The following is a 14,246-nucleotide window of genomic DNA, read 5'->3' as shown; positions in this document are numbered from 1 at the left end:
GATTTTGTTTGACTTCACACGAAAGTACTGTGTTTTTTTGTATTTAAAAAAAATTAAAACAAGTCTTACTTTTTTTGCTTGTAATTAGCATGTGTTACACAACACGTTATCATCAGTACAAAGATACAACATTAATCAAAATCATTAGTAAAATATGCTTGTCATATTTGAGGTGCTTAAGGAGGCTATGTTATTTTTAATTATAATAAATACATTTTATGAAAATAATAATGCCAAACTTGAACCCACTAACTTCTGCTGTTTTAAAATTCAGGCAAAAATAAAATGTTTCCATGAAAAGAAATGTATCTAGAGGTGTGTGTCACGCCGGTGGAACAGCTGGACACTTAAGGATGTAATACAGTGTTAAAGATTCGTATGACTTTCTACTAAATTCATGTGATGTTGCACTGCACATTTCCATGGTTATTTGGTGATATATCATCATCATCATCATCATAACTGTGGAGCTAGAGGATCAGGATGATGACAGGAGTGCAGAACAAATATGGTGGTCTCCTCACGGCCCACAAACATTTCTTCCACCTCATGTGTATGTGTAAGTGTGTGTGTGTGTGTCCAGTTGGTTTCCCCTTCAATGGATCAGATATCCTTTAACACTGAAACCACATTGGTTTATTTTTCTTGTCTTTAAGGAATAGAAATGCTCTTTCTGTGCATGCCGACTGAACGTGTGTGTGCATGCGTGTGTTTGTGTGTGTGTAGATTGAAATGTTTTCCTGCTCATGCGAGAAGTGGTCTCAATTACTGCCTTCGTCACAAGTGGAAACAGATGGCAGAAAATGATGGGAGACAAAGTTGCTCTCTGTCTTACCTATACACACACACACACGCACTCCCATAATCCTTCGCCCGTAAGCACCTTCACTCGAGAACAATGCGCTTCCTACTTGCACATGTGCAGCACACACACAAGACAGTCCTTCAGTCATCCTGACACAGCTCATCACTCATAATCAGTCAGACTTCAAAACAGAACTTGTAGGTTGTGCTGCGCTGCACTTGATTGAACGTGAACCCAGTTCTCCAAAAAACAACTTTGAGGACTGATATCTCGTTTATCCATGGACTGAGCCATGAAATAAGACCATCTCGCAGCTGTGCGTTGATGCTGTCAAGTAAATGTGTGCTGCTTGCTATGTCTTTCAAAAAAGAGGCTTTCTTTCCTCCACTTACCTCAAGTATTTCCTGTTTCATTCCACTTCCCGTTTCTTTTTTACCTCTTCCTACCCTTTTCAACATCCATGCCATGATAGACAGCACTCATTTGGCCTCTTTCCATGCTTTTACTGTAAAATAATAAAAATGACATCAAGTTGTGCCCAAGCACAACACGGTAATCCGACTTTACAATGTCTCTTACGTTCAGTGGGAGGAGATCAGCGTGATGGATGAGCGGAACACCCCGATGAGGACGTACCAGGTTTGTAATGTCATGCAGGCTAATCAGAACAACTGGCTGCGGACGCGCCACATCAGCCGGGAAGGAGCGCAGCGCGTTTACATCGAGATCAAATTTACCCTGCGCGACTGCAACAGCCTGCCCGGCGTCCCCGGTACCTGCAAAGAGGTTTGTGTCAACTCACTTACACACACAAGCAACATACATGTGAACTTATCACTGGCTACAACAATTGCACAATCTAATGTGTTCCAATACAAGAGCTCCATCAAGTGTTTTGCATTTACAAATACCATAATGATAAGGTTTTGATCGGGGTGGGACAAAATATCAATACAGTCAAACCTCGGTTCACAAACAAATAATTTTTTTCCCATTTGAATTACTGGAAGTAGAATGAATCCGTACCAGAACCAAATTGTGTTGACCTTGTTTTATGGGTTTAGTTAACAACAAGTGCCCCAAATTACGTTTTACAAGTTAAGAGCCGTTGCTTGAGTGCAGTCGAAAAAAAAAAAGGAAAGTGATAGTTGCTGATGCACGTTCAATTGTTTCTATTTTAAAATGTTTTTATATTTACATATTATTCAGTTAAAAAAATGCATTGGGTGGTCTTTGGCGGTCTGGAATGTATTTGTGGCATTTAAATTATTTTCAATGAGGAAGATTCATTTGATATACAAGTAAATTGAGTTACAAGCTCTGTTACGGAACAAATTCAACTCGTAAGTCAAGGTACCACTGTAAAGAAAAAAATCACAACTCAGGAGAAATGACAAAAATAAGCACGTGAAAATTAGCCTTTTCCGATATTATAACCAGACAAACACCACCACCAACAATTTCTTTTTCCATTCATCCACACCAAAAATAAGTTTTCTACTTTTAGAATTTGAGGCTTTTTGTCACTCCTTTAGCCACATCAGCTACCTTCATTGCCTCTCTGTTCTTAAAAATAGTACAGATGATAGATTTCGCCAAACCAAACTGCGTAGTGAGATGAGAAACATGAACACCATTCTCATGCATAGCTATTATGTCCTTCAACAGTAATAATATTATTCAGTTTCCTAATAGCACCATCATTTGAACTAGGTGACGCATGGCGAACGATGTTTGCGGTCTGCGAGCGAAAGCACAGCTGAGCGTTCCACTTGGATGCTGTGACTGTTTGTGAACAGAGTCAAGTTTTAGTGGAAAATCTTGTTCCTCAACAGATTTGTTAATGAACAGGCTTGTTCCTGAACCTACACTAAACAAAAATATAAACGCAACACTTTTGGTTTTGATTTTTTTTAGTTAGGGTCATGAAAAATGGGAGCAAAACCAAAAACCTTTATATTTTTGCTCACTATAAGTTGGCAATATTAAATTAATAGGTTTATGACATTGTTAGTCGATTTTTGTCGCAGTGATATCTAACATTAGTGACCTTATTGAACTGCATTATAGGGGTAAAATTGTAAGCTAACATGCAGCACAATTTTCGAGCCAACTGCAACCACACGTCAACACGGCTAATTTGTTTAGATTTTTTTTCCTGGAGCTTCATGCATTTGATCATGCAGATGTACTTAATTTTGAGGATATTGAGTAGAGTAAATTAGTTCAGTGCTTACTGCAGCAGTAAAAAAAAAATTATTAAAAAAAACGTTTGAAAAAAAAAAAAGGCATTTTTCAATATTATTTCCCTCTTTATCTTTTCAATTCCAAAAACGTAAGAAACAATGTTCCAGAGACTCTTTCTGGAGCTCCTTGTATATTTTAATTCCTGATACCGGTATATATTTTTTCACAGGCCCCCATTCAGTTATATCTGTGATTTTACTGTTCATCTGTATTCACTTCACTCCAATTTGTATGTCTCCTGCACTCAGTCACTGACATAACATCTCTCGAATGAGTAGTGGAGAGATGATATGAGATTGCACAGAGCAGCCTTTTCAAAGAACTGCAGATAGTGTGTGACTGGTTATCGAGACAGATGGACTGACTTGAGAAGAGAGGGCGGCGAGCTTGTTAAAATTTCACATTGGGTGGACTGGTGTGTGCCCAAGTGTTCTCAAAATGTACAGTACTACATGTGTAGAAGTTGATGTAGGCGGTTTGTTTTGCAGACATTCAACATGTACTACTATGAGTCGAACAACGCCAACCTGTGGTTCATCAAGGAAAGTCAGTATGTCAAGATCGATACTATTGCTGCAGATGAAAGCTTCACGCAGGTATGGACATACATACGCGCACACAAACAAATAAATCAAAAATACAGCACTTGGGGAAAAACCCCACTAAAAAATATATTAATTCAGAAAGCAATTTACTGACCCTGTATTTAACAATACAGTGTTCCCTAGCTACATTGTGTTCCATTTTGGGTGAGGTCAAGTGTACACCCTGCAACTGGAGGGTCGTCGGTTCGTATCCCTGCCCGAGCGCATATCGATGCGTCCCTGGGCAAGACACTTAACACACATTGTCCATGTATGCATGCGGTTGGATGTTTGGTGGTGGTCGGAGGGGCCGTAGGCGCAGAATGGCAGCCACACTTCTGTCAGACTGCTCCAGGGCAGCTGTGGTTACACAATTAACTTACCACCATCAAGTGTGACTCTGGAGTGAAGGACGTTCTAGGAAAAGCGCTATATAAATCGAATGCATTATTATAATTATTGTTCACACCCCCGCTATAGCGCAGATTCTATCAGTCTGCCCAAGGAAATCCACGGTATTTCATGAAGGTATACAGTTTTTAGCCTTCACTTTTATGGGTGTTTACATAGACTTAGTTACTGTAATGCCCTCACATGTCAGAAAGTTGAAGATTGTTTTGAACTATGGGAAAACAGTAAAACACAGTGAGCACACTCATGCAGAAGCTGCTGTTGGCCACAGCTCACATCCAGATTTTTTTTTCAATACACTTCCATCCATCCATTTTCTGAACCGCTTATCCTCACTAGGGTCGCGGCGTGCTGGAGAATATCCCAGCTGACTTTTGGTGAGAGGCAGGGTACACCCTGAACTGGTCGCCAGCCAATCGCAGGGCACATATAGACAGACAACCACTCGTACTCACATTCACACCTATGGGCAATTTAGAGTTTTCAATTAACCTACCATGCATGTTTTTGGGATGTGGGAGGAAACCGAAGTACCTGGAGAAAACCCACACAGGCACGGGGATAAAATGCAAACTCCACACAGGTGAGGCCGGATTTGAACCCAGGTCCTCAGAACTGTGAGGCAGACGTGCTAACCAGTCATCCGACGTGCTAACCAGTCATCCACCGTGCTGCCTACAATACAATGAATGCTTTCTATTTTTAAAGTGCTCAAATACATTTACAATCAGTTTATATAAGTGTGTGTGTGTGTGTGTTTGTGTTTGTGTGTTTGTATACACTGAACTGGTTGCCAGCCAATCGCAGTATATATATAAGCGAAACGTAAGATAAATGAATGAATATATATCCATCCATCCATTGTCAACACAGCTTATCCTGGTTAGGGTCGCGGGGCGCTGGAGCCTATCCCAGCTGACTTCGGGCGAAAGGCGGACTACACCCTGAACTGGTCGCCAGTCAGTCACAGGGCACATATAGACACGGACAAACCATTCGCACTCACATTCACATTCACACCGTCACTGAGTGGGAACTGATCCCACGCTGCCCGCACCAAAGTCAGGCGAGTGCACCACTACACCATCAGTGACACCTGAATATATATACATATATATATATTTTGTGGATTGTTGCAAGAGTTTTATCAAGTCCAACTGTCTGTGAGACCATGAAGTGTCTGTGTGTTATTTGTGATTAGATAGGTTAATAGGTGGTCGGGGCGACTGGAAGGAGGAAGAAGAGCTTGCTGTGTGTTTGCGGGATGAAGGCTTGAGCTACATACGAGTTGTTGACGACATTAACCTTTCATTTTAACAATAAAGAGGTTATTGATCGACCACCGGTCGTTTGTTTTGTCATCTGATGCTACAGTATATTGTGTCATTTCACTACTACAAGAGGGTGTTTGGTGAATTTGCTTGATGGATGACATGAGGATTTAGGCCTTTTCGTCAGCTAGTGTTAGTGGATGCCTTTTTAGATGGCCGTTCATCATCGTACTTGTGCTTTTGTTACATTTAAGGATGGACTTGCCTATTTTGCAAGTGACCAAGCTATTTGTCTAATTTTTCAAATATTTCCACGCATGTGGCTCTACTTAGTATGCTGCACTGACTGACCACCTGTCGAATTCAGCGGGGCGTCCATGTTGTTAAAGCCAAAACACATGATTGGCAATTAATTTATTTCAAGATATAATTACCATTGCGAAGTGAAGTCAACGCCGCAACTAGTCATTTCAACCCCTACTGATGTCAAGATGTTCTTCTCTTGTATATTTGCTTGCGAAATGAGATGTACTGTATAGTAGTGTTTTTCTAATAATACAATATTTCCTTTCCATAGGTGGATGTTGGCGACCGTGTGATGAAGCTAAATACAGAAATGCGCGACATCAGCAACCTAAGTAAAAAAGGCTTCTACCTGGCCTTCCAGGACCTGGGCGCTTGCATCGCTCTGGTTTCGGTCAGGGTCTTCTACAAGAAGTGTCCACTCACTGTGCTTAATTTGGCCCAGTTCCCTGACACGATAACAGGGGGAGACACAGCCCTGGTCGAGGTGCACGGAGCATGTGTGAATGCCTCAGAGGAGTTTGAGGCTCCAAAAATGTACTGCAGCGCAGACGGAGGCTGGCTGGTTCCTATCGGGAGGTGTGTGTGTAAACCGGGCTTCGAGGAGAACAAGGACATCTGCCAATGTGAGTGGACTGTTTGTGTCTGAAATGTGTATGTGTTCTGGCTCTCTATTGTGACAGGATGGAATGGTGGTGCATTTTGGTAAGCAGTGCAATTTGTGTGCATATTTGTGCGATTTTGAGAGTGCGGTCCCTTCGAAAAGCCTCCCTCAACACAGACAGATCTTGCACAGAACTGTAAGAGTTGCTTTGAGGCATCTTCTCCTCTATTTAAGAGTTTCTGTTTGTCTTTGTCCCTCTTGAATATCTAATTTTCCCTGCTGAGCTGAGTAGAGCACAGTGAATGTGTTTGAGAAAGTGTTTATTGTTATGTATGTATGTGTGTCTGTGTTTGTGTTGAAAGAGGAAAAGGTATGCCTGAGGAAGACGGTTATTGAGTCGTAAAACTCCACAGATGGCATGTGCAATGTGCGCCGTGTTTGTGTGCCTGCTCTGCCTGCATGTATTTGGGAGAGCAAGCTCTATTAGATAGACGCCTTCTCACCGTGTCCCCACAGGCTCACTTTCCTCCAGGAAAGAAAAACAAAACCATCGATATTTATCCTCGCAAACTTGCAATCTGAGCACATAGTGCAATCTCAGTTGTTTTGGCGAAGCGGCCGCCAAGACACCTTGGCAGTGGGGCCTTAGAGACAAGCGAATAAGTACAAGCTGTACAATGCAGCCTGCACACTAGTAATGTGCACAGATTGTGTCGGAATGCTGGCTGGATCTCAATCGCAGTTGAGCTTCACGTCTGTCTGTTGCTTGTTTTTTGACGACCAAGTTGAGGGATTTAATTTCTTACTCTGTGCCGGACCCTTTCCCGATGTTACAATGTACACTCTACAGGCAGTCGTCTATTTATGACCTACGCAGCTTAGGTCTGTTCAACTTTACGACAGCGTTTACGGCTAGGCCGCCTCTCGCATACAGTCAGTTGCGCTACTTTTTTCCCCCTTTTAATGGCCACTATTTCACTAACCCAGTGATTCCAAACCATTGTGGCATTAGAGATCAACTCTCTCTCTCTCTCTCTCTCTCTCTCTCTCTCTCTCTCTCTCTCTCTCTCTCTCTCTCTCTCTCTCTCTCTCTCTCTCTATATATATATATATATATATATATATATATATAAAATAATATATAATAAATGCTCCAATACCACTTATGTAATTGGTCAGAGAAGGTTAACCCTTTGTCACCGACTCAGTTTATAACTTTTATGGACAGAATTTCGAGGCACAGCTGAGGCCTAGAGGGTGTCCAGTTTGGTGGCCTCAGTATTGCATCTCTGCTTCCTGGAGATGGTGTGGTTCTTTTGGCTTCATTGGGCCGTGATCTCCAACTCTCACTGAAGCGGTTCACACCCAAGTGTGAAGCGGCTGGGATGAGAATCAGCACCTCCAAATCTGAGACCATGATTCTCAGTCGGAAAAGGGCGGAGTGCCCTCTCCGGGTCGGGGATGAGATGCTGCCCCAAGTGGAGGAGTTCAAATATCTTGGGGTCTTGTTCACGAGTGAGGGAAGAATGGAATGGAAGATTGATAGGCGGATCCGTGCAGCGTCTGCAGTGTATCGGTCCGTTGTGGTGAAGAAGGAGCTAAGCCGAAAAGCGAAGCTCTCGATTTACCGGTCGATCTACGCTCCTACCCTCATATATGGTCATGAGCTGTGGGTCGTGACCGAAAGAACAGGATCCCGGATACAAGCGGCCGGAATGAGTTTCCTCCTCTCCCTTAGAGATAGGGTGAGAAGCTCCGCATTGAGAGGAGCGAGATGAGGTGGCTCGAGCATCTGATTAGGATGCCTCCCGGATGCCTCCCTGATGAGGTGTTCCGGGCACGTCCCACCGGGAGGAGACCCCGCGGAGACCCCGCGGACGACCCACGACACGCTGGAGAGACTACGTCTCTCGACTGGCCTGGGAACTCCTCGTGATCCCCTCAGAAGAGCTGGAGGAAGTGGCTGGGGAGAGGGACGTCTGGGCTTCCTTGCTGAGGCTGCTGCGCCCGCGACCTGACGTCGGGTAAGCGCAGGAAAATGGAAGGATGGAATTATTTATTTACTAAAAATAATGTGTATTGGGTCATCTATCTATGACAGCGACATACAGTCGCAGGCAAAACAATTCAAGGCTCTTCCATTAGTTGAGGATAAGAATAATAGAATAATAGTTTTGTGTTCAATTAAACAGGCCTGGATTTCACACTGAGTAAGTGAATTTGTCAGTAAATTGAGATATCATCATTATTTCATTATATAGTAGTACTTTACTGTTAGTACTATGACATTTGTGTTTGGTGGTGTGCTGGGTGATTTTTCTCAAGTAAAATATGGGCCTTGGCTCCAAAAAGGTTTTGAAACACTTCACTGACCTACAGTAAAGTGTGTCTGGCAAGAGACTGTCACTACTCTATCACTGAGTCCTGAAAAAGAAGGGAAAAAAGGCCATAGATCTCGACCAAGTTATTTGAAATGAGGCTCTCTGAAGGTAGGGAAGATGTCTTCCGACTGATGAATCCACAGGAAAATGGGGAAAAAATGTACCCCGTGCAGCAACAACAACTTCCACTCTTCTCGGAAGATGTTCTACAAGGTACAGTTATGCTCATAGGTTTACATGCCCTGGCAAAATTTGTCGGATGTGTGTACAATTATCCATCCATCCATCCATCCATCCATTTTCTCTTCCGCTTATCCTCACTACCGTCACGGGCTGCTGGAGCCTATCCCAGCTATCTTCGGGCGGGAGGCTGGGTACACCCTGAACCGGTCGGTAGCCAATCGCAGGGCACATAGAAACAAACAAACAAACAAACACTCACATTTACAACTAAGGGCAATTTAAGTCCACAATCAACCTACCACGCATGTTTTTGGGATGTGAGAGGAAACCGGAGTGCCCAGAGAAAACCCACCCAGGCATGGGGAGAACATGCAAACTCCACACAGGGGGGGGCGGGATTTGAACCCCGGTCTCCAGAACTGTGAGGGAGATGTGCTAACCAGTCTTTCACCGTGCCGAAGTGTGTACAAATATTTAAAGAAAATAATTTTATTTTTAATATTATTCAAATTAAATAAGTAAGTAAATGTAAGGCATTCCAGTACAGCACAATAATTAAGTAAAGCATAGCGATAAAGACAATAATAAGATGGTCCCTGTTCAGTCATCAGTCATATTTTGGCCAAACCTGCTAGTGTTTCACAAATTTTGCCAGGGTATTTAAACTTATGAGCAAAGATGTATGTGCATTTGTTGTTTATTCATCCAGAAAAACATTTGTGAGGTCTTAGGTAACTGATGTGGATGATGGAAGGGGAGTCGGTGCTGAGGTTTAGGTTCAGAGAGACTCCTCCAATTGCCTTTGTGCCCTGGTTAATACTGGAAAATGGTTAATACTTCCCGAAATTGTTTCCACAAAGTTGAAAACATAGAATAAGATTAGCTCTTGGAAAGAAGAAAAACTAATCGTGAAAAGTTCTAGTCCATCTAAGATTGAATGAAGTCCCAATCGTTTTGCCTTTGTGGTGTCTCTAACGGCGGAGCGATGTAGCAAAGCAGTTGACCTGTATGATCCCTATGACCTCATAGGCTTACTTGCCATGTTTTAGTAGACTGCAGAGAATATAACAAGCGACCTTCCACCTTTAACAAGCTGGCTTCAACTTAATAATAGTGCACTTGTGTATATGTGTGTGGGTGTGTATGTTGTTGTCACAACAATGAGGGAGTCTCATTGATAGACTAAGGTCATAGAGCAGGAATCATATGACCCTTGTGTTCTATAATAACTTATGGGGAGTGGATTATTGGTCAACAGGCTTTCGTTGTTGCCCATAAATGCTTTTTAGTTCGAGTTCAAGTGAAAGCATATTTGCTTATGTGGTGATTATTCTAGAAACAATCAACGGGTACTTGCCCAACAATTTCAGTTCCCTTGTGATGATTAGAAGTATATCGGCTGCAGGCTTTCCTTCACCACCTACTCAGTCTTAGCAAAGACTGAGTAGGTGTTTGGACATTGTATTTTGCACATGGAATCAACATCCAAAACATTATGACCACCTGCACAATCTAATGAGATCCAAATTGAAGAGATTGCAAAAAGCAAGAATAATAAGCCTCAGTTTTGATTGATTGTGTGTGTTAGCAGGATGGTGTCAAATCTTGTGAAATAAAATTTTTGGACGACTACAGCCTCCCGTAATTAATTTGGGTCAGCTAATTGTATGGGAGCACGACTAGGCAAATAATGGCACTTTTATTTTAACTTTGATCCAAATCAGTATTGTTTGACCTCAGTGGTGTGTGCCATTCGAATTGTATATGTAGTTCAGACTAATCAAAACATTATCATTACCCCTCTGACAGTGTCAATCAAAACATTACTTTCATGCATTACTCTCTTTGTGAAAGGGTCGATATCACTATAAAGTGCCGTTGGTGTCCTCATTAGAATCACTGAGTCATCATGGAAATGTAGCAGAATAAATTCTGAGGTCTAGTTCTAAGTGGTTCTAAGTTCTAAGATTTTCACACATACTATTAAAATGATAAGTCTCTTAAAATGTGCTTCCTTCATTTATAAAAAAAAATGTCCCCATAGGATGTACATGATTTCGGCACGTCCCATACATACTTGCATGATATTTACACTTAATTAATTTTCATCATATTATGTCTGTAGTTGGATGTTGCCAAGCTTAACATGTCCACACTGTCATAGTGAAATATCAAGTGATATAAAAAGCTTTCAGAAATTCAAATACATTTGTTAAACAGTACACAGTACATAGAAACAGAAACGTAACTTTTTGGGGGGTGTAATTGGGAAATCTCAAAGGCACCTTATGGTGATATTGACTCATAGGCATAATTTATCTGCACATATACATGTTTTCTCCCCTAAATTATAGCTAATTATAATACAGTTCTCAACATAATTGAGTGCACTTCAACAGATGTATTGGAAAACCTTGAGTTTCCTTTTTGTCTATATCACATAATAATACCAACTAATACCAACACAAATATTTGCTATCAATTGCAAATGGTATTTGCAAAGGTGCGCAGCCAAAAATGTCATTGTGATCACTGAGAAAGGGATAAATACATTATTTTTCAGAGGGGGTGCACTCATTGATGTTAAGCACTGTAGCTGCATCCATGCCCCATTTAAAAAAGACGTGAAAGGATGCATAGAAATGTGAGCTAGTGCGTTACGCTTTAATGCGTCCCACTGAGAGGCGGCCAGGCTCTGCCGCGTCCTCTCAGACCTCTGCGGTGGCTCTAAACAAAATGTTCCTGCCCTGACACATTCTGAAGGTACTCCACTGGGAACACACACACACTGCTAATGCATTTAAATCACCCTCTCGCGCTGGCTTTCACACAAAGAGTTGGGGGAGGAAATGGATGGGCATTTGTGACTCTCGTTGTGCAGGTGAACAAGTCTAGTAATGGCCACTTTGAGTTCCTTCTCTCTTGTTCCTTGTTGCCATTTAGCTGCTCTTACGCTCATTGTTTTTTTGTGCTAATGTTCTGTGTGGATCTCCTCCTTTTTGGCCCCTTGAGCGGCCTCATTTTGTCTCACTGTTTGTCTCTGACTCCCATCCGCTCTCCCCCATAGCTTCCCTCTTTGTGTCCCCATCTCTCTCTCTTTCTCTCTCAGTGTGGGGCGCTAATGGAACCATTACTAGCTTTTCTGCGTTAGACAAACAGCAGACACCTCCAATTACTGCCCCTTTTTTCCCTGCAACCCCCGTTTATTCTACATGTAACCTCGCTCTGGTGTCTCTCTGTAATAGGCCTAGTCTTCCCCTACAGTCCTCACCAGTTTCTTATTATATTGTCTTCTCTTTTCCACCTTGCTGTCTTTCACCCCTTTCGCTCTTTTTAAACATGTACAGATGTCTCCCGTGTCTTATTATCAAGTCTCATTCCTCACTAGTGAACCCGTAGCAAGGGTCATTATCCCCAGCTACATTAGACCTTTTGGTGCACTATACTCAATATAAATAAGTCATTTTTTTGCAAAGATATTGTAAAATTCATTCCATAGAGTGCACTGTTATATATAAGCTCCAGCCATTAAATACATTGAAAAAATATGAACTTTTTCCCTCCGAAGCCTCATCTCTAGACTATGATGAAATAAACAGTTGAAACAGCAGAAAACAACACAGAAGTAAAAATACTGCCAGTGTCACAGCAAAAACATGCACAACCAAAATAAGGTTAACAAACTTAAGATGCCATTTAGTCAACATCGTCCTGTTCACTGAATCCACTGAAATCTTCTTTGGTTACGTCGTAGGCATTACATCACGTTTTCGGCGTGATGAGCGTGTGCGCTTGAGTAGGCAGCTGTGAATACAGTTGAGCTGTGAAATACGAGTGACTCGACACTCACAATGAAGCTACACATAAAACAAAGAGAAATACATGTGTTTAAAACAACCACATAACTTTGCCTTCGTCTGTTAGCTTAGTGCAAACACAAAATGGGAAACGCCAAAGACAGGCTAACGCTGATCACCTACGTGTTCAGTGTTAGCCTGTTATAATCCTGTTAGCAACAGATATTTGAACACAAACGATGCAGAAAAACATATGACAGCAGAAAATATAACAATACTCCCAGGCATATATTCTGTATCTTCTGCAAAAATGTACTAATATTACAGCAGCTTATCGAGTCACTTACAGTAGTTGTTTATTGTACCTGCTCCTGGTGGCTTAAGGCCTTTTTATACTCGCGCGGGTGGCAACCACACTGCCGTCACTGCGGCTATCCCGCGCGCAGTTTGCCTTTATGCTTGAGCGCAACCCACGTTCACTGTTTTGAAAATGTTCTGTAGTTCTCCTCCAAGTCAGGGGTGTCGCTATGGGTGGTATTGGCTAGGACACCGCAGGGTGGAGTTTTCCTCTGGCCATTTCCGGTAGCCGTTTTTTCTTTCCTTTCTGGAACAAGGAACAAAGCAACAACAATGGCGACCGTGGAACAGTGTCTGCTAGAACAAATGGACCTAGATGACCAGATGATACGTTTAATTTTACTGCAAAAATAACCCTGAGTTCGTCATCACAGCATGTGACTAAAACGGACCAATCACGAGAGATACAGGGGCCGCACAGGGCCGCGTCGATCACGTGATGCAATGCGGGCGCTGTCGGCTGCGCGAGTGTGGGAGTATAAAGCCTTTAGTCGCACACACCACAAGGAGCCACAATGAATTAATCAATATGCACCAACTTTTAAATGCTTTACAATCTATTTTATGATGTTATTAGGATCAATTTTTATAAAGTACGATTTTACAGTGTGCCAGTTAGCTTTTTAAAAAAAAAAAAAAAACTACAAAAAAGTTTTTATTTTCAGCGGAGGATGGAATGCATTAATAACATTGCCATTCATTTCAATGGGGACAAAGGATTTGAGATAAGTGTTCTGAGATATGAATACAGTCAGAACTAATTACTCATCTCAAGTCACCACTGTATTGATCAAAATGCTTCTCTGTGTGCAGATTTCATTTTAAAACGTGAACAATTAATAGGCTATTTGAACATGGAGCTCAATGAGAAATTCATCAACAGTTAAATTGATTTTAGTGCATTAAAGAGAAGCTAAAAATAGACGAAAGTGTGGCGCTCCTGTGATCGGGGGAAAAAAAAAAAGATTGCAAATATACCGCATCTTTGTTCAAGCCGCAGGGGTTATAACTGGGAAAAATAGTTTATCGGTTTATAGTCTGAACTTTACTGGAGTATTATAGCTTAGACCTCAGCAACCTCATAGCTGGCTAGTATTAAACGACTTAAATAGGGCTGAGGGTGTATACTGTAAAGTGAGTAGAAGACAGTAAAGGAGGAAGAAAGGCACCCAACTGTGTCAAGTCGCCAGTTGCAAATCTGACTTTTAGAATTATGACCACGCATGACTGCTTCCACTATTACCTCCACATATGTTTTTACTTTTCAATGCTGCAACTTCACGTCGCCTCAGATGAAAGATCC

At 41.9% G+C, this 14,246-nt stretch overlaps 1 protein-coding gene across 1 annotated transcript in view; it reads left to right on the top strand.

The window, feature by feature from the left end:
* The window catches only part of epha4b (eph receptor A4b), a 123,278-nt gene that overhangs the window by 25,006 nt on the left and 84,026 nt on the right, over positions 1–14,246 (top strand). Inside the window, exons 3-5 of the mRNA XM_061695319.1 lie at positions 1,391–1,591; positions 3,541–3,648; positions 5,896–6,247. Coding sequence (XP_061551303.1) covers positions 1,391–1,591; positions 3,541–3,648; positions 5,896–6,247 — 661 coding nt within the window. The remainder of the gene's footprint in view (positions 1–1,390; positions 1,592–3,540; positions 3,649–5,895; positions 6,248–14,246) is intronic.

This window comes from Phycodurus eques, chromosome 13 (genome assembly GCF_024500275.1).
Source record: "Phycodurus eques isolate BA_2022a chromosome 13, UOR_Pequ_1.1, whole genome shotgun sequence".
Lineage (NCBI taxonomy): Eukaryota > Metazoa > Chordata > Actinopteri > Syngnathiformes > Syngnathidae > Phycodurus > Phycodurus eques.
Note: the sequence above shows the minus strand (reverse complement) of the source record. Positions and strands in the feature narration are given on the sequence as shown.